This window comes from Musca autumnalis, unplaced genomic scaffold, assembly GCF_047663935.1.
Source record: "Musca autumnalis isolate F117 unplaced genomic scaffold, ASM4766393v1 scaffold_1, whole genome shotgun sequence".
NCBI lineage: Eukaryota > Metazoa > Arthropoda > Insecta > Diptera > Muscidae > Musca > Musca autumnalis.
Window position 1 is genome coordinate 116,002,481 of NW_027411644.1, and position 25,583 is coordinate 116,028,063.

The 25,583-nt window shown below is 35.5% G+C and overlaps 2 protein-coding genes across 6 annotated transcripts in view; one reads left to right on the forward strand and one right to left on the reverse strand.

Annotated features, from left to right (window-relative positions):
• The first annotated feature begins 2,963 nt into the window (after positions 1-2,963).
• Cks85A (Cyclin-dependent kinase subunit 85A) overlaps positions 2,964-25,583 on the forward strand; it is a 34,108-nt gene continuing 11,488 nt past the window's right edge. The window contains exon 1 of one of the 2 annotated variants that reach the window (XM_073989113.1): positions 2,964-3,323. The gene's annotated coding sequence lies outside the window, so the exon portion shown is untranslated. The remainder of the gene's footprint in view (positions 3,324-25,583) is intronic. The other variant, XM_073989102.1, reaches the window with a different exon arrangement.
• Positions 3,398-25,233, reverse strand: TMEM216 (Transmembrane protein 216). Of its 4 annotated transcripts, none has more exons than XM_073989067.1 (3): positions 25,174-25,233; positions 17,010-17,510; positions 3,398-3,853 (listed from the first exon to the last, which is right to left on the reverse strand). In XM_073989067.1, the coding sequence occupies exons 2-3, from the start codon at positions 17,224-17,226 to the stop codon at positions 3,660-3,662; spliced, it is 411 nt and encodes a 136-aa protein (XP_073845168.1). In that variant the 5' UTR covers positions 17,227-17,510; positions 25,174-25,233; the 3' UTR covers positions 3,398-3,659. The 4 variants fall into 4 exon arrangements, with proteins under 4 accessions (XP_073845168.1, XP_073845191.1, XP_073845176.1 ...); XM_073989090.1 differs by lacking the exon at positions 25,174-25,233 and adding an exon at positions 18,748-19,084 and having other exon boundaries at positions 17,010-17,398; XM_073989075.1 differs by lacking the exon at positions 25,174-25,233 and adding an exon at positions 18,666-18,681.

A 25,583-nucleotide genomic window follows, 5' to 3' on the forward strand; every position in this document is an offset into this window, starting at 1 on the left:
GATTCCCCGACCAGGCAAACATCAAAATTTTCAACGTTGGCAAAATACCCATCAGTAATGTTGGCGACATTTTCTGAGTATTTCAGCCATGTAAAACTTCTCTACAAGTGGTGTCTTAGGACACGCCGTTCGGACTCGGCGATAAACTGTAGGTCCCATTCATTCAGCTACTATGAATCGGGGTGCACTCATTGATATGAGAGAAGTCTCCCTTGTCCCGTATGGGATGTTTGTGGAACAATTATATATATATATATATATATATATATATATATATATATATATATATATATATATTACTAGACGAACAATTATTGAAGAGAATTTAAAATAATACCACTATCCCACTCGGGTGCCACCGTGGTGCAATAGTATGCACGCCCTCCTTGCATGCAAATATATATACCACTATCCTTCTCTCCCCTAAAAAATAAAAATAGTACGCAATTTAGTAGAATTTAGTATCTGTTAGCCACTTCATATCATCCCTATAGACCTGAAATGATCATCACATCCAACATCAGAATTCCGATTCTGCCCAGATTTCAAACCCCTCGGTCGACCTCGGAATCCTCAACATCAACATTATCAATCAGCCTCGGACCTAATAAAAAGATGTCTTCCGACGTCTATACTTTTTTAAGTTTTTGTTTGTTTGTGTTTCTCAGATACTATGGACTTTCCCCACAAAAATTGTACCGTCGTACTTAGGGCCGCCTACACAATATATTGCCAAAATATTTTAAAACATTCCCAGACGAGTCCTTGGGCTGCACTCTTTCCAAACTGTGTGTGGGATGTACCCGAGAGAGTGGTCAGATACGATTTACCAAATCGGTTTCTACCTTCAAAGGTTACACTATGCAACACTGAAAATGCAAACAACTTCTAGTATGCATTTTTTGAAAGTACAAATTGAGACTATAAAAACCCTAGTTCTGTTTTGTCCTGTCAGATCCAGTTCGGATTTTATGGCCTCTAAACCGGGCTTAAACTAAATTTTTTGGCATTTATGGGGCCTTTATCTCAGAAACGAATAGGAATTTGACCTTGTGGTCTGTTGTACAGACCACATAAAAAACTTTATCTAGGGCATCAAAATCCATAAAATATAAAAAAATTTACATAATTTCTGAAATTCTGGCAGTGCTGTTGTGGTACTGTACAAATTCACAATTTCTGGAATTCATGCTGATGTTCGGCATCTGGAAACAGCTTCTCATTATGGGGATGAGTGGAGGCTTCTCCACTAGTACTATCTTTGCCTAACTTCAGTTGTGGGATGACCGTGCAAAGTTTGCAGCCTTCTGGTACAATATGGATGACTATTGGACAAATACTCAATTCCGGGTTCATCCAAGTACGTAAGCATTACCACTCAGATTCCTTGTGTGGCATCGCTTTGGATGATTTCGTGTTCCGAAAGACATCAGCAACATCTATCATCGTAAATTTTGGTGATACATCCTCCGCTGTGGTGGCTCTTATGCGGCATTGCAAACTCATCATCGCACTATCACTATCGGGGTGCTCTATAAACTGCCGGTAAAAATAATACTCACGCCTCTTCGGACCGGTCACGCCGTTGAAAGTAACAGCAGTTCGATCATCTTTCTTTTCCGGATTCGAGAATAATTTTACCGTTGCCCACAACTTACTCAATCCTGTACCAATGTTGCATTGCCTGTTGACCTCAAGAGGTTCGTACGACAAAGCTCATCATGCTCATTTGGTAATTTTAGATATTCGACCAGCAGATATCTTGCGAGCATCAACAGCTGTGATGATGTCTTAGAAAATTCTATCAGCTACCCGAGGATTTGAGGGACTGGACAGCTCTCTAAAGCTGTGATTAGTATATTCTCTGAACACTTGCCAATCAGCTTTCCCGTTGTTCAGAAAAATACAAAGGGTGGGCTGCTAATGGAACTGGTCTTAGGCGAGCGAAATAACGGGTTGCCAGAGCACGTCGTGTATCAGACCTAGTGCCACAATGGTGATGTATGGCATGCTGTGGTGATCTCCACTTATCCTCGAGGGGGAGGTTTCCTTCAAAGCGTAAAATATGGAGGTATATAATTTGTTCAACCAGTGCTGTACCCATTTGGTCCTTGCCTAGGGCGGAATACCAAAGCTCATGATGAACATTGAAGACCCCTCACACCAAACGGTTATTGCTCCTAAAATCGATTTCATATCAGGCATATAACACAGGGCACAACTATTCCTATACCTCAACTCTATCTCGCCAGCCCGATCAACTTGTATATCACCACGACTGCGACTGTATATCACCAGTCTTGAGATTTGAAAATGTAGATGTCGCCATCGCGATTGGAGACGACTGGAACCGTAGTAACCCTCCTCTGGGCGGTCTGGCTTTTTATACAGACGGCTCCAAGATGGAAGAAGGTACGATGCTGGCGTCTACTTTGAAAGGCTAGGTCTTGAATACTCTTGCAAGTTGTAGTGCATCCCTAGCTGAAATCTACCACCTATTTTACCGCCTCTAATTGTATGTGACTCCTTCCTTTGACAAAGATTTCACTGCTGAGGCCTTTATAGAAAAAAGTAGGATAGTAGGGTATAAATATTACCGCACATCCTTAATTCAAATGTTACTTGTTTTTCCAATTCAAATAGTGCATCACCTCCCGCTGATGTCGGCATTTTTTCATTTTTAATTAAGTGCATCTGCATTGGCAGCAGCAGCACCTTTTGGCCTACCCTCAGACTGAGAATTTTTGCGCGCTTTCTTGTTTGGCCTCTGCAGCACCAGACTAGAGATGTTAATTTAAGAATTGCTATTTTTAAAAATGCATTACCGTCGTCTCAACATTCAAACATACGAAAATACATATGTATACAATTCTCTACAGCGTGTGTGTATGAATGTGTTTGAGTGTAAATAAAAAATACAATACTTAAGTAGCCAAAGATGTAAATTAGCTTTCTTCGTTCACAGTCGTTCGCTTTACTCATAACATTGCATCTTGAAACGCATTTAAAAGAACTGGTCGAGCATTAGTCGTTGTTTTACCGTCGCCGTGTCGTGTCGAAAAAGAGTATTAAACTAAAAACGGTCATTGATTAACTGTCGTTAAAGAATCAAATGATCCCAAGAAGACTTACATACTACAAAATTAAAATATATACAACAAATAACACAACTTACCTTAAAATTTACATCGATATCTGGTGTACAAATTAATCGGTTGCTTACGAATTCTATGATTTGCTGTCTCCAAAGGTCTTTGCACCACTCTTCAACTTTTGGGACAAGCACCTTTTGATGTACTGCTACAGTTGATTTGGAAAACTTGGTAATTGATTGGTACAAAATATTGGCATATGTTGTTGTTGGTGTTGTGTTGTATTTTATTGTTAACTTCTAGTATATTACAAAATATATGCGGTTGTATGTTGTGTATGGAAGGTCGACATAAATTTGTCGAGGCTACTGTCGTGGTTTTCAGGAAGTACAAAAACACATATGTTGTTGTTGTTGTAGTTGTTAATGACTCTGTCGTGGTTATGGAAATATAAAATACACTTGGATTATTTGATTTACTTCGCGCTCCACTTGTAGATGATGGTGGCGATGATGATGTTGCTGTTGTCGTCGTCGTCTTTGGTACATCCATCAACAACAACAACTGCTAGGTATATGTCACCGGTCGACACATCGTACAAATGAACATACTGGCGTACACAATTTCAGCTACGTGTAGGGCTATCATTAAGGCACTCATGATTACTTCAAGTTTGAGAACAGTCGTTTGGAAAAAACATAAATATATAACAAGAACGAGACTGGGCAGTGTTAATACTACAGATGCTATCGCCTGCCATGCTGTAATGAAATTTTGTTAGAAAAGAAAAGAGTTTAATAGTAACAAAAAAGATACGAAAATCACAGGGAAAGCTTAAAGAACACATTAAAAGAATTCCCACTAGATTCTCACTTCCATAAATATAACAAAATAATAGTTCCCACAAACTGCCCTGAGTGCTATTTTTGCTGTGTTCAATTTTTAATTAACCTTTAAAAAATTGCGTGGTGGAATTAAACGGAATCAAATCATTTTCTAGCGTGAGCTTGTTAGGAGTAACCGCAATAGCAATCTCCGATTCCATGAAAGTAATACGGAGCCTAGGCGAAAAGGAGCAGTAATGTCCATGGTGCTACCGTGGTGCAATGGTATGTACATCCGCCTTGCACACTAAAGGTCGTGGGTTCGATTCCCCGGCCAGGCAACATGACAGTAATGTTGGCCACATTTCCTGAGTATTTCAGCCATGTAAAATTTCTCTGCAAGTGGTGTCTTAGGACACGCCGTTCGGACTCGGCAATAAACAGTAGGTTCATTATCATTGAGCTAATATGAATCGGGGTGCACTTATTGGTATGAGCGAAGTCTCCCTTGTCCCGTATAGGATGTTTGTGGAACAATTATATATTATATAATGTCCATGGGAACTTTTTTAATATGGTATATATGTATGTATATTTTTATACATATCGCACCAGTTCAACAAAAGGGTAGTGACTCAAAATTATCGACTTTTCAGTAGAGACAAAAAAACTGTTGATACATAAGTTGTTACTCTGAAGGCATGAAGAGCGACATAACGGTATATTTTGACAAAATAGTAGACAAATAGTAAGAGATTTTTTCAGTGGGTGGAGTTGATCACTATGTATCGTTTTTTTAACAAAAAGTAAACACACTTTTCAGATTTGGATGACAATACATGAATATGAAACCAAATACAATATGGGTCCATTTTTTCCTATAGCCTCCATATAGCGGTACTACCCGATTTAGTTCAAATCTAGTAACTCATTTTTAATGCAGATGCAGTTGACCAATCGAACTGAAACTTTGCCCACTTTTCAGATTTGGATGACAATACATGCATATAGGCCAATTTTTCCTACAGCCCCCATATAGCGGTACCAACCGATTTCAGGTATTTTGAGGATTTTATCTTCATTTTTGCCCGAATTAGCTGCCATTTGGCATTTGAGATTTCCAATGATATAGACATTTCCCCACCAAAAATTGTGCACATAGGTCCAGGTTTTGGTATAGACCCCTTATAGCGGTACCACCCGATTTCAAGTATTATGAGGATTTTATCTTCATTTTTAGGCCGAATTGGCTGTAACTGGGCAATAGGACCCCCCATTCGTACAGAAACTTTCTTACTAAAAATGATGGACATAGGTACAGGTTTTGGTATAGCCCCCATATGCGGTACCACCTGATTTCAAGTGTTTTAAGGATTTTATCTTCATTTTTAACCCGAATAGGCTGTAATTTGGCATTTGAGGTTCCCAATGGCACTGAAACTTCCCCACAAAAAATTGTGGACATAGGTCCAGGTTTTGGTATAGCGCCCATATAGCGGTACGGCCCGATTTCAAGTGTTTTAAGGATTTTATCTTCATTTTTAGGCCGAATTGGCTTGACATTTGGAGTCCCCAATGGTACAGAAACTCCTCCACCAAAAATTGTTGACATAGGTCCAGGCTTTGGTATAGCCCCCATATAGTGGTACCACCCGATTTCATGTGTTTTAAGTATTTTATCTTCATTTTTAGCCAGAATTGGCTGTAACTTGGTATTTGGAGTTCCCAATGGTACAGAAACTTCCCCACCAAAAATTATGGACATACATAAGTCCAGGTTTTTACTACACGATTTCAGGCATTTTAAAGTTTTTATCTAAATTTTCGGCCTAAATTGATTATAATTTTGTTCTCAGTGGTCAAAAAAATGCAGGGTTTAAAAGCATCTAAAAACATTAGCATTAGCTGTACACTTCAACTGCTACACAATATTTACCCACACGGCTAAATATGCAACCGAACGCATATTTATTTTGTACATTTTGCTTATTTTGTTTTTTACGCCTCATCTTTTTTTCGTTAGGAATAATCGACAACCACGCTACATATTTAGCAGTCGGCTGACCATTCGTCGCAACGAATTAGCAACTGAGGGAGTTTTTAGTGACTAGGGTTGCCAACGCAGTAAAAACCTATGTTTGACCTATGGCAGAACTGTCCTTTCAGGTTCATCATATTATCTTCATCGACATTCATCGCCAAAAAGAATTTTTACCCCCCAGCCTTTGATCTCCATATTTGCGCGTAAGGATATATTTCCTTAAAAACGGTTTAAGAAAACGGGTTTTTCGTTCTAGAGCTGCAACTAGCAAAGTTTTCATAAGCGAATGAATTTAATTTATTTGACAACTCTATAAGCTTTTTAATGGTGTACATATAAGTTTAATCGGTTACTTAAAACCGGTTCAAAATCGGTTTTAATGTCAGAATATCCGATTCAAAAATTGAGATAACCGGATGTATCATCCAAGAAAATTTGTTGTTAACGTGTTCGTCATTACAAAAGCTATTTGTCGTAAATATTTATGAAGCACCTCAGATGTCTACATAAGCAATAACCAATTGTTATGTCCACATACCTATACATAACAAATAACGAATATACAGAAAAACAAAACATAGTTTAATTCTGAACCAAGTTCGAATAAATGTCAAAAATGACAATGAAAACGGAACAAAACCGATTAGTTGTTAAAGAGAATATTTGGATGCTGAAAAATCTCATCTTGTGGTACTTTCACCACGGTTCAAGAAATAAAGGACGAAAAGGACATGAAAGGCATTGAGTTAGAAGAATAAAATGTTCTACAAAAAGATTCACCAATCGATTTCACTGAAGACATGTCACCTCAAAACGAAGCTACAACACCAAACGGAGATATGGACCTATTTTCCCAAGTTTTATAGGAAAAAAATCAAAAACTTCATCGCGCGATATCTCAGAAACTTGACCTATGGCGAAAATTTCCTTTTGGGTTCTTAGTATACTCATCAAGGGCTTTCATCTCCAAAAGAAAGTTTCCACCCCCCAGACTTTGAGTTCCATTTTGTGTCACAGTGTTATTATTGTTTAAAAATAAAAAGATATATATTGAACGGCTTCACCAAAAATTCACATGTCCTTTGAACGAAAAATTGGAATTAATTATATCGTGATTTTTAATGCATTACACTGGTAACCCTGATCTCAAAAACAATTGTTTGCTGAAAACCTGGATAAGCCCTTGAAACTTAGTTTCTTATTCTCTTTTCTGATATGTGTTGATCATGTGTGCTGCAAAATATGAGTATGCGTGTCTGATCCTTTTTTATTATAGCAAAATATCAAATAGCATCAGCTTCACTAGGAATATTTTTGTGAAATTTGTTGCTACATGTTGCCGTTGTTTGTTGTTGCTAAACATATTTCGAAGAAATTTTAGCAGGCAAAGCTGCAAATATTCGGTGCTTTTGCTAATATGGCGTTAGCATTTTAAACCATGAAAAAATGTATTGACTAAAAAGTTAAAAATAAAAAATAATTAAAAAAAATTAAGTTTCAGTGTTTTATTTAGAAAATAATTTGTCACTTAGCCTCAATAAATATATTCTTTCTCATGATGGAATCTCTCAAATAAAACGCTTGCATTTAAATTATAAATGGTGGCAAAATTAAACGGCAAGCATTTTATTTGAGAGATTCCATCATGAGAAAAAATATATTTATTGAGGCTAAGCGACAAATTATTTTCTAGTTTTAAGTGCAGTTCTAAATAAAACACTGAAACTTAATTTTTTAAATTATTTTTTTATGTTGATATAAAAATTCTACTGTTACAGTGTCCATATAAGTACATATTCCGATTCTACCGAATTTAATGAGATTTTGTATGTAGATTCAGGTCTGAGAATAAGTTGTTGCCTATTTTGTATAGCTAAATGGAGGGGGAGGATAACTCCCTCCCTAAGTGATAGTAATAAAAGAACGCACATTAGATGTCTGGATTAAGTGTGTAATTCAACACGATATGCTAAAACACAGACGACATATGTACATTAGGGTTATAACTTTTTGACATTTTTTTCTCAAAAATGATTTCCTGTAGTGAGAATGAATGAACTTTTGTCTATTAATTCCTAAAATAACATTCATTCCATTTGTAAAAAAGTTTCCGCACAAACCACTTTGAAAAAAAATTACTATGAAATAAAAAAATCTCAAAAACTTATTTCTTGTTGCAAGAATGAATGACCTTTTGCTTATTAGTGACGAAGATAACTTATATTCCATATAAATATTGAAAAAGGTCTCTCACAAACCACTTTTAATTTGTATGATATATGAAATAAAGTTATATAATATAAAATTGTATATATAATAATACAATAATTAAATTAGTGAGAAACAAACGATTATGTCATGTGCCCCTATACCTTGTTTTCACTTACATAAATATCTGCGTACAGTGACTTCAGAAATTTTTCAAAAGTTCTGAAAAATAAAAACTTTAGAAGCTTTTTGTGCGGAAACTTTTTTATCGAATCACTTTATAATTAAGATTGTATGTAATATATATACTTGTTCCACAAACATCCCATACGGGACAAGGGAGACTTTTTTCTTACCAATGAGTGCACCCCGATTCATATTAGCTCAATGATAAGGGACCTACTGTTTATTGCCGAGTCCAAACGGCGTGTCCTAAGACACCACTTGTAGAGAAGTTTTACATGGCTGAAATACTCAGGAAATGTCGCAAACATTACTGAGGGGTATTTTGCCACCGTTGAAATTTTTGATGTTGCCTGGCCGGGGAATTGAACTCACGACCTTTAGTGTGCAAGGCGGGTGTGCATATCATTGCACCACGGTGGCACCCATATGTAATCTTAGGTAAAACCTCATCAAAATAGCACACAAAACTCATCAAAATATCATACGGGGATACGTGGTTGTAAAAAAGTCATAACCCTAATGAACATACATTAAAAGAATATCAGTGGAAAATGTATACACAGACAGTATGAAATGCGGCTCCAATCCTTAGACAATGTTTAGGTTGATCGGCCCTTTGTAACTGGATAAAACGTATGCAACAAAATTGGTGAATAAACTGCAGCCTATATAACGGAACCACAAGTAACACACACCACCACAGAGATTTTATTACTTCTCCTTTGGGTTGCTACCATACATAGTCTATTAAGAACCTTTACCAATGAAGGATTTGAACAAGTCTGCTATCCAGATTACGTTATAATACATCTAAGGGGAAAGAATCCAAATATATATGTGGGAGTAATTCTGGATAGGAAACTTAAATGGAAATACTATATCTAGGAAAGAGCAAACAAAGCCTCGCAGGTATTGATCAACCTGTCGAAAGGGTATAATCTCTAAATGATTTAGTCCTAATGGTTTAATTCTAAGATGACATGCTGGTTATTTAAGAGCATAATTAGATGTATTCTAACCTACGCACCTGTAGTCTGGTGGACAGCTAATAATAATAATAATAATAATAATAATAATAAATCCTTTACATCAATAATTATGTATTTAGGAGGTTTTTCGATTTCGTGGCCCTCTTTGGACTCATGAACATACCGATTGAGGCTCAAAAGTGTTGCGCCGTATAACTACTAAGTTTTGGACAACTATGTCAGGAAGAATGGGCTTGCCCACGAAAAACATAATATCACTCTAAACAGGACCACAAGGAGTAGCTTCGTATAATTTTCCATGCGATCTTCGAACATATCCTAAACATCACTTAAACAAAAATGTTCAACAGTGGGGGATGTACCCTAAGGTCAAAAAATAAGGAGATTCAAGGTTTGGACCAAGTCGTTTGCTCCGTTCAACAGATATATTTTTGTGGGTAAGTTACCTGTGAGAGTAGACCGATATGGCTCAAATTTCACGATGTGCAAAGTATGGACCAAATCGGTTACGGGTTCAAGGGTTATGGTGCGCACAATTTTTCCAAACATTTTTGAACTTTTGTGGGGGAGGTAGGTACCTGATATTTGGACAAAATATTACCAAGGCCAAATTTTGAACCAAATCGGTTCATTCGTCCGAGAGTTATTGTGTGCACCAGCCAGACGGACGGACATGGCTAAATCGACTCCAAATTGTCTGAAACGGATTTCGTCCAAACATACTTGGGGTCTAAAACCAATATTTCTATGGGGCACATTTTTAGTCGTATCAAAGTGTATATACCCCCGTTAGCCTAAAGGCTGAGGGTATACAAATTTCAACCAGTTCGGTTTGATAAAGACGATAAAATCTTAAAAATCCCGAAAATCGGGAGGTACCCTTCTATGGGGCCTATGTAAAGACGTGAACCTGTACCGACAAAATTCAGGTATAACCCCAACGAAGAATAAATGCCATTGTTCAGCCATTTCGGTTTCGGCGCTGAAACCTACAGAATACCGAAAATCGGGAGGTACCCTTCTATGGGGCTATATGAAGACGTGGACATATACCGACAAATTTCGAGTTGAACGTTTTATATCCCCAACGATGACTAAAATTCATCCTTTTCGGTAGGATATAGAAGGCACAAACTTCAAAATACCGAAAATCGGGAGGTATCCTTCTATGGATATGAAGATGTGGACCTATACCGACCTGCTGGAAGGTTTTATACCCCCAATGAAAACTAAATACCAAATATCGATCATTCCGACCACAACCTTTAAAATACCGAAAATCGGGAGGTACCGTTCTATTGGGCCTACATCAAAAAGGGGACCGATGTATTTTCAATACTAAACATTCTAGGTGTAACATTGTTATGTCGACTTAGAATCAATGAACGCAAACAAACAAAACGATTCCCGTACCAATCACAAAAAGTCACAAACTTTTCAGCTTCTCTGAATCATTTCGTTCTTAAAACCAAACAAGCTACAAACTTTTCAATGCAAAAAAATGAAAACCGTACGATTGCTGAAATGTACTTCAGCTATGCTTTGCGAGTTGTTTCATTCACCTCCGAAACAAAAAGAATTTTTGGCAAACATTTACTGTGCGAAATGATCAATGACACACTCCGACTCACACACATTTGATTTCTTAACAGTCCAGTAAGCTTACAGCAATCGGCACACAACAACAAAAATTTGAACAAACACTGTTGTTAGTGCATGGTTTTTCAATTAGTGAGTGGAGAGAGAAGCTCTCTTTGGTTGCTCGCGAGTAAAGGGCTGCGGAATGTTGTTTTCCAACCACCAAACGAATCATTCATGTGTTTTGAACTTTTTCGTTTTCTATCTGTTGTTGTGTAATTGAGAACTTTTAGCTATTCGTTTTGTTCGCACAAAATGTAAACAAAACTAAACAGCGAGGTCGGTCAACGTGGGTTATGTTTTGTTTTGAAACGAATATTCATTCGAATATTCATAGATGAGAAAAATCAAAAAAACAAAAAATCGCCGGAGGGCTTTCGAAATAAATCGCGGTCAAAATTCAGATTTTTACGGTTTTTTAGGTTTTTAAGATTGTTTGGAAACCGCAAGTTCTATTGAAATTGAACTAAAAAAGTTTGTTGCAGTTAAATTCTCTATTCTATCGCCTCCTTATAAAACAATGTCATGCACGGTGCGCACTAACGAACTTTAAATGAAAACCGCTTGCACCTGGAAAGTTTTTGCGGATACAAAAACAGCAATGTTCATAGATGAGAAAAATCCAAAAACAAGAAAAATCGCTGCCAGGATTTTAAAATAAATCGCGATCAAAGTTCACATTGTTAGTTTTTTTAGGAGGGCAGGATTTTGCTTGGAAACGACAAGTCCTATCGAAATGGGGCTAAAGAAAATGTTGTAGCTGTGAAAATTCTCTAGAGGATTGACCATTATGATTTGTAACTATGTTTTTTAGGTATAGAAATTCACGTCAAATTTTTAGTTTTTTTTTTTTTTTGTTAGGTCTTTCACGATTTGCTTGAAAACGGTAAGTCTTATCGAAAAGGGACAAGAGAAAATCGTATAGCTGTGAAAATTCCTTACAAGGTTGGCTACCGTAATTTTTTCCTAGGTTGTACCATTTTTGAGACATTGTTTTATAAGGTGGCGAAACAGACAGTGAATTGTCCCAATTAGAACTTCTATATATCAATAAAAAATAATTTAAAAAAAATTAAGTTTCAGTGTTTATTTAGAAATGCACTTAAAACTAGAAAATAATTTGTCGCTTGGTCTCAATAAATATATACTTCCTCATGATGGAATCTCTCAAATAAAACGCTTGCCGTTTAATTTTGCCACCATTTATAATTTAAATGCAAGCGTTTTATTTGAGAGATTCCATCATCAGAAAGTATATATTTATTGAGGCTAAGCGACAAATTATTTTCTAGTTTTAAGTGCATTTCTAAATAAAACACTGAAACTTAATTTTTTTTAAATTATTTTTTATTTTTAACTTTTTAGTAAATACATTTTTTTGACCACTGAGAACAAAATTATAGTCAATTTAGGCCGAACATTTAGATAAAAACTTTAAAATGCCTGAAATCGTGTTGTACCGTTATATCAAGGCTATACCAAAACCTGGACTTATGTCCCTAATTTTTGGTGGGGAAGTTTCTGTACCATTAGGAACTCCAAATACCAAGTTACAGCCAATTCTGGCTAAAAATGAAGATAAGATCCTTAAAACACTTGAAATCGAGTGGTACCACTATATGGGGGCTTTACCAAGCCCTGGACCTATGTCAATAATTTTTGGTGTGGAAGTTTCTGTACCATTGGAAACCCTGGTTGTCAAAAAACAGCCAATACGGGCTTAAAATGACGATAAAATACCGCTGGATGGGAGCTACAGGAAAAATGGACCCATATTGGTTTTGATTTCATATTCATGTATTGTCATCCATATCTGAAAAGTGTGCAAAGTTTTAGTTCGATTGGTCAACTGCAGCTGTGTGAAAAATGAGTTACCAGATTTGGGGGGTACCGTTATATGGGGGCTATGGGAAAAAATGGACCGATATTGATTTTCGTTTCATTTTCACGTGTTGTCATCTAAATCTGAAAAGTGTGCAAAGTTTTACTTCGATTGGTCAACTGCAACCGTTTTAAAAATCAGTTACCACTGTTACTGTAAGAATGGACCAATATTGGTTTTGATTTCATATTCATGTATTGTCATCCAAATCTGAAATGTGTGAAAATTTTAAGTTTGATTGGTCAACTGCAACCGTGTTAAAAATGAGTTACCAGATTTGAACTAAACACCAAAGCAAGTTAAATAAAACACTGTAAAAATGGTAAAATCTATGAAAGTATCACAAACGACAATCTTGTAGGGAATTTTCACTGCTACAACATTCTCTTCAGATCCATTTTAACATGGCTTGCAGTTTCCCAGCAAAATCGCGAACTTTAACCGCGATTTATTTAAAAAGCGCTCCGGCGATTTTTTGTTTTTCTCATCTATGAACATTGTAGTTTCAGAATCCGCAACAACTTTCCAGATGTAAGCTCCTTTCATTTAAAGGACATCTAATCGGACGCATATAGAGTTTTCGGTACCGCAAATACGTGAAATCGGCCAAAAATATATATGGGAGCTATATCCATTCTGAACCGATTTTCACCAAAAGCAATGGCGTTCTTCCTATGGCTGAAAAATGATATTCTCCAATTTTCAACTGAATCGGGCAATAAATGCTACCTGTACGTTGCGAACGGACGGACGAACATGCATAAATCGACTCAGAAAGTGATTCTATGTACATATATGACTAGAAGGAACTATGGGTCTATTTCGTTTCCTTTTGTATGTTACATACAAATGCACAAATACATAATACCATAGTTTGGTGAAGGGAATAAAAATGTCATACGGACTATCCCAGTATGTGTTTATTGTTTTCTCAGCGCGTATACGTTTTACTTAAATAATATTTTATTAATACTTATACGCCACAAGTACCCAGGAATAAACAGACAAGTCGCAGATTCCAATCGGAATGGTTTCAATTCCGTAATTTCATTTCATGTGGTGAATACCGAAAATCTTATTATTTAGTATATAGTTGTATCATTAGTTATTAAGGGTAAAATAGCTACAGGGTCAAATAGCAATAATAAACATCTTAAACGATGCGCCATAATCTTTAAAGTACCAATAAATCAGATATGACAGCTTTTCAAGAGTATTTTTATGTATGCGGTCAAAAACCAAATTACATTCAATAATTTTGGAGAAAACAACGATTCGAATAGATCACAGAGTTTATATCTTCGCAAATTAATATCCTTTAAGAATTTCATTAATAAAAATATAGACTATAACAATAAGGAAATGGCTTCAAAAAGTTCAGAATTATGTGAGGTTATACAGACTTCGAATTCCAAAAAACAAACAACAGTAATTATCGAGAGGAATAAAATGTATGTACTTTATACGAATTATCGCAGTTTTTACAATGGACCCTAAGTTTGGAATTTCGAATTATCGGGGCACGAATAATCGCTATTCCACTTTATTTCCAATATTAAATCAATATATGAAAATTAATATACGACTTATATATGAAAATACAAATACCCGTATTCCCGGGGATTTCAAAAATAATTTCCCCGGGAAATCCCGACGAAAAATTTTCGGGAAATCCCGGGTCGGGAGTTTCCGACCCCAAACTCTAGTCCCATTTGACCTTCGAATTGGTTGTAATTTGGTATTTTGTGTCTCAAGAGGCTAAATAACATTTATACTGAAAATTATTTATATATATAGCTCCATGTTTCAATATTACCCCCCATAGAAAATTTTCGATATTTTAAAGGTACATATTAACCTCAATATCCCATCGAAATGGCTGAAATTTGGTATATAGTCTTCTTTGGGGCTACAAATATTCCCCCCAGTAAATTGTCAGTACAGGTCTACGTTTTGATGTGGCCCCTATAAAAGAACGGTGCCTCCCGATTTTCGGAATTTTCAAGTTATAAGCCTCATTATCACACCAAAATGACTGAAATTTCGTATTGAGTCTTCGTTGGGGCTACAAAACTTTTCTCCCAAAATTTATCGGTGTAGCTCAACAGGTTACAGGTACATATTTCGATATACCCCCATACAAGTGTAACTCCCGATTTTGGGTATTTTGACTGAACTGGCTAAAATTTGGTATTTAGTCTCGGTTGGAGCTAAAAGACAATTTCTGCTGGTAAAAGTTTTACGTTCTTATATCGACGCCTCCAAACAATAGTATGCTAAGTCGACTTAGCATGTTTTCAAGATCTTTACATTTTTATATTTAACGTCCTTTAACTTAAATTCTGTCAAATTTTGGTAATAATCGGACAATCCGAACAGAAGTTATAAACAAATATTTACTTAGCATAGTACTGAAGGTCAGAGAAATTTCCAAACTTTTAGAGCTTGTCCAGCAAAACTCACTGTTCAGAATTAGCAAACTATTAATTGGAGGTGTAGAACGTCCTTTAACTTAAATTCTGTCAAATTTTGGTAATGATCGGTCAATCCGAACAGAAGTTATAAACAAATATTGACTTAGCATAGTACTGAAGTTCAAAAAAATGTCCACACTTTGAGAGCTTCTCCTGCAAAACTCACTTTTTAGACTTAGCATACTATTATTTGGAGGTGTCGATATATCACCTATATAACGGTACCGCCAGAGTTTAAATATTTTTAAAGTTTTAGCCAAATTATCCAACAGAAATGGCGTAAATCGGGTTTCAATATAATTTATGGTGGTCGGCGCGGCCGAAATAAACACCGGTTTTACTTGTTTTATTTAAAGAAAAGTGCAAAGTTTGCTAGCTTTTGAACAAAGACATTAGATTTTGAAACAGAGCTAATTACTCAGTTCCAGAACCACTAAAAATATAAAAGGAATCTCATATGACTCTTCTCTCTCTCCAACAAACTGACAATTACCCCAAGAAAAACTGCCGGACATTGACACATTTTTAACGTGTGCAGCAGGAGTTAATCTCGACTTATAAAATAATAATTACCCTAAGTGAAAATTCGAACCCGAAATCTGGGAGTGGAAAATTCATTTTTGACAATGAAAGCCTTTGGACCAATGTCGTGCTTTGATATTGTTAAAGTTACGAAGTTTTTCGGCAATTCACACACACACGACCCGAACGCAACGAAAGAGCACACAAAAGTTTTGATTTGTTTTTGTTTTGCAGCATGCGTGCATACAACGTTACTAACACACTGTCAAAAGTTGCAAATATTGAGAATTTTGTGTGCCCTCTTCTTGGTCGGCCGTGCTTTGGACTACCTCCATAAGTATAGATTCGTTATGAGTCGAACTCGTGTGTTATTTTGAGATCCTATGATGGATGATAACATATGTTTATATCTCTATTTTGACGTCAAATCCAATGGAGGAATATTTTTGTATCGAATTCTGTCAATTTATCTAATTTCTAAGTATGCCCTTTTCATCCTTGAACCGTATAATAGTACGTTTATATATATAACCGGATTTAACAAACCCACTGGGTTTCTAATGTCAATTCCATTGCTTATATTTCAAATAAATCCTCATAAAGAAGGTTAACCTTGCAAAAGGCTATAATATAAACATGGCCTTATAAATACTAAATACATCCAAATATTCTAGGAAAATATTGCTCAGATGGCTTTATGAGAGGTCTTTGTCGATATTGCCATTGTTCTTTTCCAGCATTACCATAGCCTTATTTAGGTATATTTATATATATCTTGATCCATATATACCGACATTTCGTAGAATATTTGGATGTGATAAAATCTCCTCTTTTAGTGTTGTAGTGTGGACGTAATGTAGTTGACGTAAATCTCTACAAAACGATTCCTTATTTGATTTATCAAGCAATCCCAAAAACATGTCACAATAGCTGGAAACAGTGCTACTTTATACGCAAAAATGCATCACGCCATAACTAACTAGTTCGACACATAGCGAACCTGGGGCTTTCATTTCCAAAAGAAATATTCAACTGCCCCCAACAATTACGATTAACAGTGTAATCAGCCTGGGCGGGCTACCTTAACTTATTATTGTCCTGCAATGCATGGGATAGATTAAAAATTTAATTTCATATTCGTATAAATACTTACCACGAGCACTTAAACTACTACGGCGACCCAATATGATACGCACCGTCTCCAAAAGACACATTGTTAACAATAAAATTCCTTCTCTCATTACGGCATTCTCAGGATACGTTAATAGAATAAATTTCAGGGTACTGACACACACCTTGAATGCAGCATACAAACCGAAATAGAATGAATTCAAATACATGAGAATTTCATACATAAGACTGGCTTCCATTTTTTATTTGTGCAGTTGCGGTGGTGTCACCGATATATTGTTGGTGATAATGATGTTGCTGTTGTTGTGGCTGGTATTTTCGAGGCTATGCCGGAATGATAATCTACGGACTTAGTTATTGTAAGAATAAAGGCTGGAGTGGGTAGGTCAGTTGGTTGGTGTTTTTGTTCTTCTGTAATTGGTCAAAATGGCACTTAATAAGACTTATGGCGGGTCGACATTTGGTCGGTTGGTTGGTTGTTTCATATGTTAGGGACGTTTAAAGGTCCATTGGTAATACTTAACTTTAGTTTAATTTTTTTGTTATTGTTTGTTATTTAGAAGCAAATGTGTGAATGGGCAAAACAAAAACAAGTTACATTACTAACAGACACACACACTTATCCTTAGGGATATGATTAACAATGGCAAGAAGTAGAAGGCCGTTAGAGTGTTGAGACATTTGAATGATGGCCATGGTAAGACGCACCTACTAATTGCGATTAAATAAGTATGCGTCTAAATAGTATGGCCTTAGAATTTTAGTGATGAAATTAAATGCGTTAATTTTGTTGTAATTTGTTAATGTTGCTTTTGTTATTTGTTTAATTCTAATACACAGGCGGGTCTTTTTTATAGGAGGTACAGACAATGAGAGGATTGATAGATTTGTAGTATCGTCGTTGCAAGATTGATTGAAACCGATAATATTATAGTATTTGTTGTTGTTGGTGTTTGTTTTCTTTAAATCACAAATTTAATACACGCTTTGCCAAAGCAGAAGAGAACCAAAACAAAATCTATAAAAATTTAATAACTTTTTATTTCACTTTATTTTCACTCAACACTCAACAAATTTTAAGCACTTTGACAAAGTTTAACATACAAATAATGTTGCATTGCAATTGTCCTTAAATAAATATTACGTTTGTGCTGTACACTCGTAATATTTCTTCTTCACATGTGCCATGTGTGTTCTTTGTTTTCTTTTTTCCACAATTTTTCTCCATTTTTAATAAGTATTTCATAATATTTGTGCTTGGATTTCTTCTGTACTGTCACAAAACATTTCTTTTATTTTGTTAAATTAATAAAATCAATCACTCCATTTGTTGTTAATATTACCAGAATAGAAAAGAAATAGAAAACTCTAAAGAAATTCTAAATTTTATATTATTATTTTAGTGTTGTTTTTAGAATTTTTCGTTTTTTATGCACCAGCGTCTTTTTTGTTTTCACCTACATCTCCATAGACAGCCGAAAAAATACTTTATGGATTTGTTTCTCTGCTTGTTTCACTCGATTTCAAGTACAAAAATAGCAAAATTTTGGTTTTCGTAATTGTTGTTTTTGGAATTTCTGTGTGTTTTGTTTCGCCTATGTTAAAGTTGCCCCAGTGCCTCAGTAAAAAAATTAATAGTGCTTTGCGTCGTGTGTTATTATTTGTTGTTATATTTTACTCTAGAGCTTATTCTTCGTGTTCCTTTCCATTGTTTCTTTCATCACTATATTCTTTAAACACATTTCTTATTTTCTCCATACCAAAAGAAAAGCTGTTGTGGAAATAATTTGGATTGTTTTTGTATAGTTTTTCTTTTTTGGTCTATTCTCTCAATTTTACTATTTTGTTTGGTATTTAGGCAGTCGGTGTACTGGACGGACAAAGTTTGTTTGGATTTGAATTTTTTTGGCCTCTGACACTTGCTAAAGGCATTCGTGTTCAATATTTACACACAATTTAATTGATTTTCATTCTTTAGACAGGCATTAACACTCACACACTAATACTACGTATGTGTGAGCTTCTCCATTGATGATATACTGTCACATTAATTTGATGAGATTTTTGTTTGTTTCTTTTGTATTCGTTAATTAATAACGGTTTCGTTTTCGTTTCTTTGTCTTTGCCATCATCTTCGAAACTACATAACTATTACTGTAGCGCAACCGAAAAAAGAGCAACCGCAGAAGGAAACAAGGATACATGTAACACATTCATGTGATGAAATGTCATCAACATGACAATATAACAATGTATTAATGACCAGCTGATTCACGAAATGACTACCGACAACATGTTACTAGTATGTCACTAGTTAAAGTACCATCCAATAATGTAATATTAGTTCTCACGAAAATAAACGAAATCAGCCTGTACCGTTATATAGACGTCAGGATAAGTTATAGCTCCAATGGACACTATTAAGCATTTCGGCTGAATAATATAACTAAAACCAGAGATCATCAATGAGTTACTTGCCCCCGTAAGCCAATTGAGCACGCACAAGTTTTTTGGGCCCTTTGCTTTTTTAACGCATGTGTTTTCTCGCACTCGGTATTTTTTCCACCACCACCAAAAATACTTGCGACACATCAAGACCGTTGCTTGTGCGTAATAAGTAAAACAAGTATTCATCATATTTTGCACTGTTATAAAACTCGCAATCGTAGATAGTTTGCCAAGTGACTTATCAAGTGGAAGCACACACACAACACTACAAAAATAAACAATTGTAATTTTATTTGTTGTTGTTTCGTTTGTGTATGCTTTTCTTTATTTGCTTGGAATGTTATGTGTGCTTTTGCATGTTCTTTTAACGGTTGAAAATCAGTGATCTTAGCTCTCATTCTCTCGGAGAGCACGAGACAATCGGTTGAATTACAAGGGTTGAAAATAATACTTGATGTGCAATGAGCAGTAAGACAGAAATTGTTATTGCGTATTTAAAACTACTTGGCAAAGCATACGCAAGTGTCAAAAAATATCCATTTTTAAATAACTTTTTTTTTTTTGAGTGGCTAGCCACACTCGTACATATTTTGAGAATGGCAAGCAACACTTGCATTTATTTTTTAGAGTAGCAAGCCGCACATACGCTTGTTTTTCAGCATGTGGCTTATGAGTGTCAAAATCAGCTACTTGCGCACTTCTCTGACTAAAACCTTCAAAAAATGTATTCTCTGAGGGAATATTTTAATCCCCCAATGAAGAAATTTCAGCTATTTCGGTTGGATCCTGTGGACAAAAATCGGAAAATTCCAAACATTGGGAGGCATCGTTCTCGTTGGGAGGGGGATGGAATATATCTCTCTGCAGAAATGTTTTTAGCTACAAAGAACACCAAATACAAAATTTCAAATATTTCCGTTGGATAATGCGGTTAACTGCTTGAAAATGCTGAAAATTCGACGGTACCATTCTACGGGACCCATATAAAACGTAGACCTGCACTCCGAAGAAAAGTATTGTGCCCTCAAGAAGACTAAATACTAAATTTCAGCCATTTTGATGGGATAATGAGGCTAAAACCTATAAAATACCAAAAATCGGGAGGTATCGGTCTATGGGGCTATAGCAAGACGCGGATTTGTAGTCACAACTTTGATTAAATACAATTTTCAGGCACTTCGGTGGGGTAATGAGGCTAAAACCATTAAAATACCGAAAATCGGGAGGTACCTATATTAAAAACTAGAACTGCACTGATAAATTTTCGGAGTTTTTTAGATCGTACGAAGACTAAATACCAAATTTTAGCCATTTCGACGGGATAATGAGGCTAAAACCTTAAAAATGCCGATAATCAGTGGGTGCCGTTCTATGGGGGATATATCAAAGCGTGGACCGATATAGCTCTATTTTAAATATTTCGAGCTGTATCTTGATTTTAACAGACAGAATGTCGGACGGATAAACGGAATGACAAACCCTCCTCCTCTTATACATATATAACACTGTGAACACAAATTTTGGGGCTGAGATAATTCCTTTTGGAGATGAAAGACCTTGTTTAGTATATTAAGAATCCCAAAGGACAGATCCGCCGCGAGTCGAACGTCCGCGTTATGGCGTGATGAAGTTTTTGCCAGAAACCCTGTAAGCCATCAGGAATTATATCTTTGTTCCCTGTTGTTTTAGCTTATTTTTGAGATGACATGTCTTCAGTCAAATCGAATGAGGATTATTTTCGTAGGGCCTTTCGACCTTCTAACTCGCTTCCTTCAATGTCCTTTTCGTCCTTTATTTAAGAGCCGCTATAAAAGTACCACAAGATGACGTTTTCCAGCTTCGAAATGTTCTGCAAAAATTTCGCTCAGAAAATTTTAGGTACGGCTCTCATTGACAACTAATCGATTATGTCGCGTTTGCCATATTTTTGTTTGTTTGCTTTTTGTCATATTTTCGCATTGCATTTTTTGTCCATAGCTGTCCAACATACTACAGCTGCGTATGCTAGGATCGGTCTAATAACGCTTCTGTATAACCAATGTATAATTCTGTGATTAAAATTCCATTTTTAGCCGATTTGTCTTTCCACAGGTTGACCAACATTTGTGGACTTTATTCGTCCTTTCCTGAATATGGTCTTTCGATTAAAGTTTCCTATCCAGAATTAGTCCCAGCTACTCGAGAAATGTTTGTTTAGAAATACTGTTTTAATATTTAGATCTCTCGGTCCGGCCCAGTTGTATGCTATTTTAGAGCCGAGTTATTTCCCCTTAGAAGTATAATAAGGTCGTCTACATTCGTCCTTAATAGACTATGGGGCATTATTATATATTTTCTTTTACAATTGGATGGATTTGAAAACGCAAAATAAACCAATTTGGAGGCATTAAAAGTATAATTTTTGCATTAGAACTTAAAGCCAAGAAGGCCCTCCTTAAAATATAAAGAACACTTTCAACTTAATGTTCACTGGAACGCTGTACATCTTTACGTAAAATCCAAATTTTCGATTGTTTGAGTGGAGTATTCCCCCATTGGCTCAACTTCATTTATTACCCTCTATTACAGAGAGTAATGTTTTTCAAAACGAACTGACAGTGTTGCAAAATTTTACTGATCGCTACCAATATCATGATTTCATCCCGGCGAAGGGAATTATCAATTGGCTTCTCAGTTTTTGAAATGATGCCTTTTTAGCGAAAAACCGAACTCTTTAAGTGTCTAGTATTCTCATATGAATGAGAATCACACTCACTTTTCGGCTTTTCCAAAGAAACACCAAAATCAAAATATTTTGCAACAAAAGAAGACTTATTACAACCTTTCGGTAGTTAAATGTTGGTCGGTATCCGACAAATACCCCGTTTTTTATTCTCACACATTTTGCTTTAAGAATAAGTTTGAGATAAATTGAAAGGAACTTTGTGTTCCTTTTAAAATTTAAAGTGCGCCCGAGAGAATGCTGCACCAAAAACAAGAACAAATTTACAGCAAATTCAAATCAAAAAACTTCAAGTATACAGAGTTTTTACCTCATATTGGCATATTTTTAAAAAATATAACATTTATTCCAAGTGGAAAATCTAATAACAAACCCCTGGTAATGTGAACTTTATTTTATTTCTTTACTAGGCGTTTACACACAGACAGTATTGGCAAGACAATAGCAAAGTTACAAACCATTTTCACCAATACTTTCATACTTTTCTCTACACATATTTAAAAATGTATAAATGTATTTGTGAAAAAGGTTTGTATTTTTGCTATTGTCCTGCCAATACTGGCATTTGTAAACGCAGGGTTATATCTTAAAGAAAGGACTCTAAAGACAAGACATAAGAACGGCCCTATTTATGGTAGTAACCAACAGTAGTGGTGATTTGTCTCTTATGAGGTTTAGAATGAGGTTAAACTTATCGGGCGATAAGGTTTTGGTGTTGGGCCTGGAAGATCTGGTCTGGTCCCGTTACTTTGTATGGTGAGAAAATCATGATTGCATGTTTGACCATCTAGCTTCTCTCATACGATGATACACTCGGCTGGAAGTGCGTTTTCATCAAAAGGATTACAGAACGTTTACATATAACTGGATTTAATAAACCCACTGGGTTTCAAATGTCAATTCCATTGGGTATATGTACGTCAAAATAGATCCTTATAAAGAAGGTTAACCCGACAAAAAGCTCTAATGTCAACGGCGTTTTACGTTTTTTTCGATTGTTTCAATCTTTTTCCTATTTCATCAACCAATAGCTTGGTTTGTGTATGGGTTTTGGGTAGATAATCTTGATTTTTAGACGTCGTTTGCGCTATCAAACTGTTCACAAAATAGTTTCCAGGAGTTTCGTATGGCCCCTTTTGTTAGTGTTAGTACTACCCCACGAAATGTGTTGTGAGTAAGCATCGCTACCTACTAGTACTTCATTAACTGGTACACATAGGGCCATTCATACATCGTATCTTTAAAGTCCATTTTATTATCCCTTACTTTAAGAACAGTACGAAATAAAATTCGCATTACTAGCGATTTGTTATTACATCTTATACTATGTTTACATTTACGAAATCCACTAGATTTCAACTGTCAATTCCTTTGCGTATACGTCAACGTTTGAGCAATGGAATTGACAGTTGAAATCGAGTGGATTTCGTAAATGTAAACATAGTATTACATTATGTAAACATATGGCCATGGTACAATAAAGGAGAGGTAGGCCAGGTATGAAAATCACTGAGAAATGCCACCCTGCAGCCATGGCTTAAAACGTCAAATGGCATGGTACAATAATAATGGTAGATGTACCTGTATAGCTATCCCGTATTACAAAAACATATGGAACTTATAGCTTCACTTTTTATATGTTAAAAGTGCCATACAGTGTAAAAACATTTCTTTAGCTAGGCTCCAGAATATTCTTGTTGGAAAAGTGTTCCAAAAATAGCAAAAGTTCTTCCCAAACTTATGACAGTGAAAAAATGTCATTCACTTATTTTCTAATTGACAAGTTTGGCTAATCTGTCATCGTGATTGCTGGCATCCGATTTGCAGATAAATGTCAGCAGATTTTTTACAAAAATTTTAATTTTTACATTCCCGTACTTTTGGAACAAATTTAAATTAATATCAATATTTGATAAAACTTTCATTCGTAAGTTTTGCTAAAAAATCAATAATTTTATTTTGCCACGCGAATACACATTTTTTGTCCTTGTTTTCAATTTTAAGATATAGTGTTACAGCAGAAGTTTTTTGTTGGAACAATTCAGCGATACATCTACCTTTATGATTGCATAATGACAAAAACAGTACAAAATGTCAACCCTGCTTTTGACAGATTAGGCCATAAAAAGAAAAAAATTGTAATCAGCTGTGAGCTGTGGCCTACCTTTACTTTATTCTACCATGCATATGGCAATATGAAGCCAAAAAAACAGAATCGTTCACGTTTACTGAAATCTGATGGGTTGATTTTAATTTGCTGTCAAATTTTCTTTGGTTTTGATGTAGAATACTCTAGGGCGCAATTTAAATTTTAAAAGGAACACCAAAGCTTTGTTTCAGAACTAAACCGTTCCCGTTGTAAACCGTTGTAAAATGTTCACTTCTCTTTAAATTTGAGCGTGTAAATATTAGTAACATCTTCCCGACTTATAATTGGCTGATTGGGCGACATTGATATTTGTTCCAGTTTTTGACGTTTTTGTTTTTCATTTTTCTGTTTCGGCACATTTTGAACAAAGTTGTATGTGTATCTCATTTTTCACAGTTCGCTCTTTTACTACTTTTACCATTAAACAAGTACGGGAACACACATAAAGTTTCATTTAAGTTATCTGACACTTATTCTTAAAACAAACTTGTACGAATAAAATACGGGTTAAATGACCGATAACGGCCAACATTTAACTACAGGAAGGTTATAATAACGGCCAATAATATGTGGTTTATGAAGATGCACAGTACGTCGTCGTTCCTTACTAGATTCTTGTCCAAATGGGTACTTTGTTAGACAGTATCTTCATATGTATGTACGAATCAATGTCTCCATAGTATCAAGGAAACGTACTTTTGTTATTGTGGGTGGGTGAAACAGTGAGTTATAGAAGAGCGAAAACATTCGCTTTTCAACAACAATTGTACATATGTACATATAATTAAAAAAACAATACAAAAGCGTTCAAATCTTAGAAAGGATATTGATTTATTTCATCCTTTAGTGTGTTCAAATCAAATTTACATATAAATAATATCCTGTAGCACTGTGCGTAGTTGATATACCGACACACCTTCTACGATATTTCAAATACAATTGCATATGTACATTGCTACATATGTTGCTCCAACATTTCAATCCCCAGCCCATTACTCGTACTCTTGCCTGTCAAAGGCAGTACATTTCCACCTGAATGAATATTGTGTTGTGGTACCTATTAGCCAAGCAAATCCTACATACACAGGTGTAAACTAGTCTATATTTTGTTTTGAATCTATTTTAATGGGACCTTTCTTTTTTGCAGTGTTTATCACAAGGTCTTTATTTTGACATTTTCAATCACTGGACAGGCGCAGAAACATAGAAACATATTTTTAATAATGGAGGGTTGCTCAAGTGCCGTTAACATTTAAAGTTTATAGCAAATCTGTGAT

What these genes read in the sequence shown, in the direction of transcription:
- TMEM216 (XM_073989067.1), bottom strand. Translation starts at nt 17,226, where the DNA reads ATGGAAGCCAGTCTTATGTATGAAATTCTCATGTATTTGAATTCATTC. An exon ending in TAGTAGTTTAAGTGCTCGTG is followed by an intron (nt 3,854 to 17,009) that starts GTAAGTATTTAT and finishes ATTTCATTACAG; the next exon opens with CATGGCAGGCGATAGCATCT.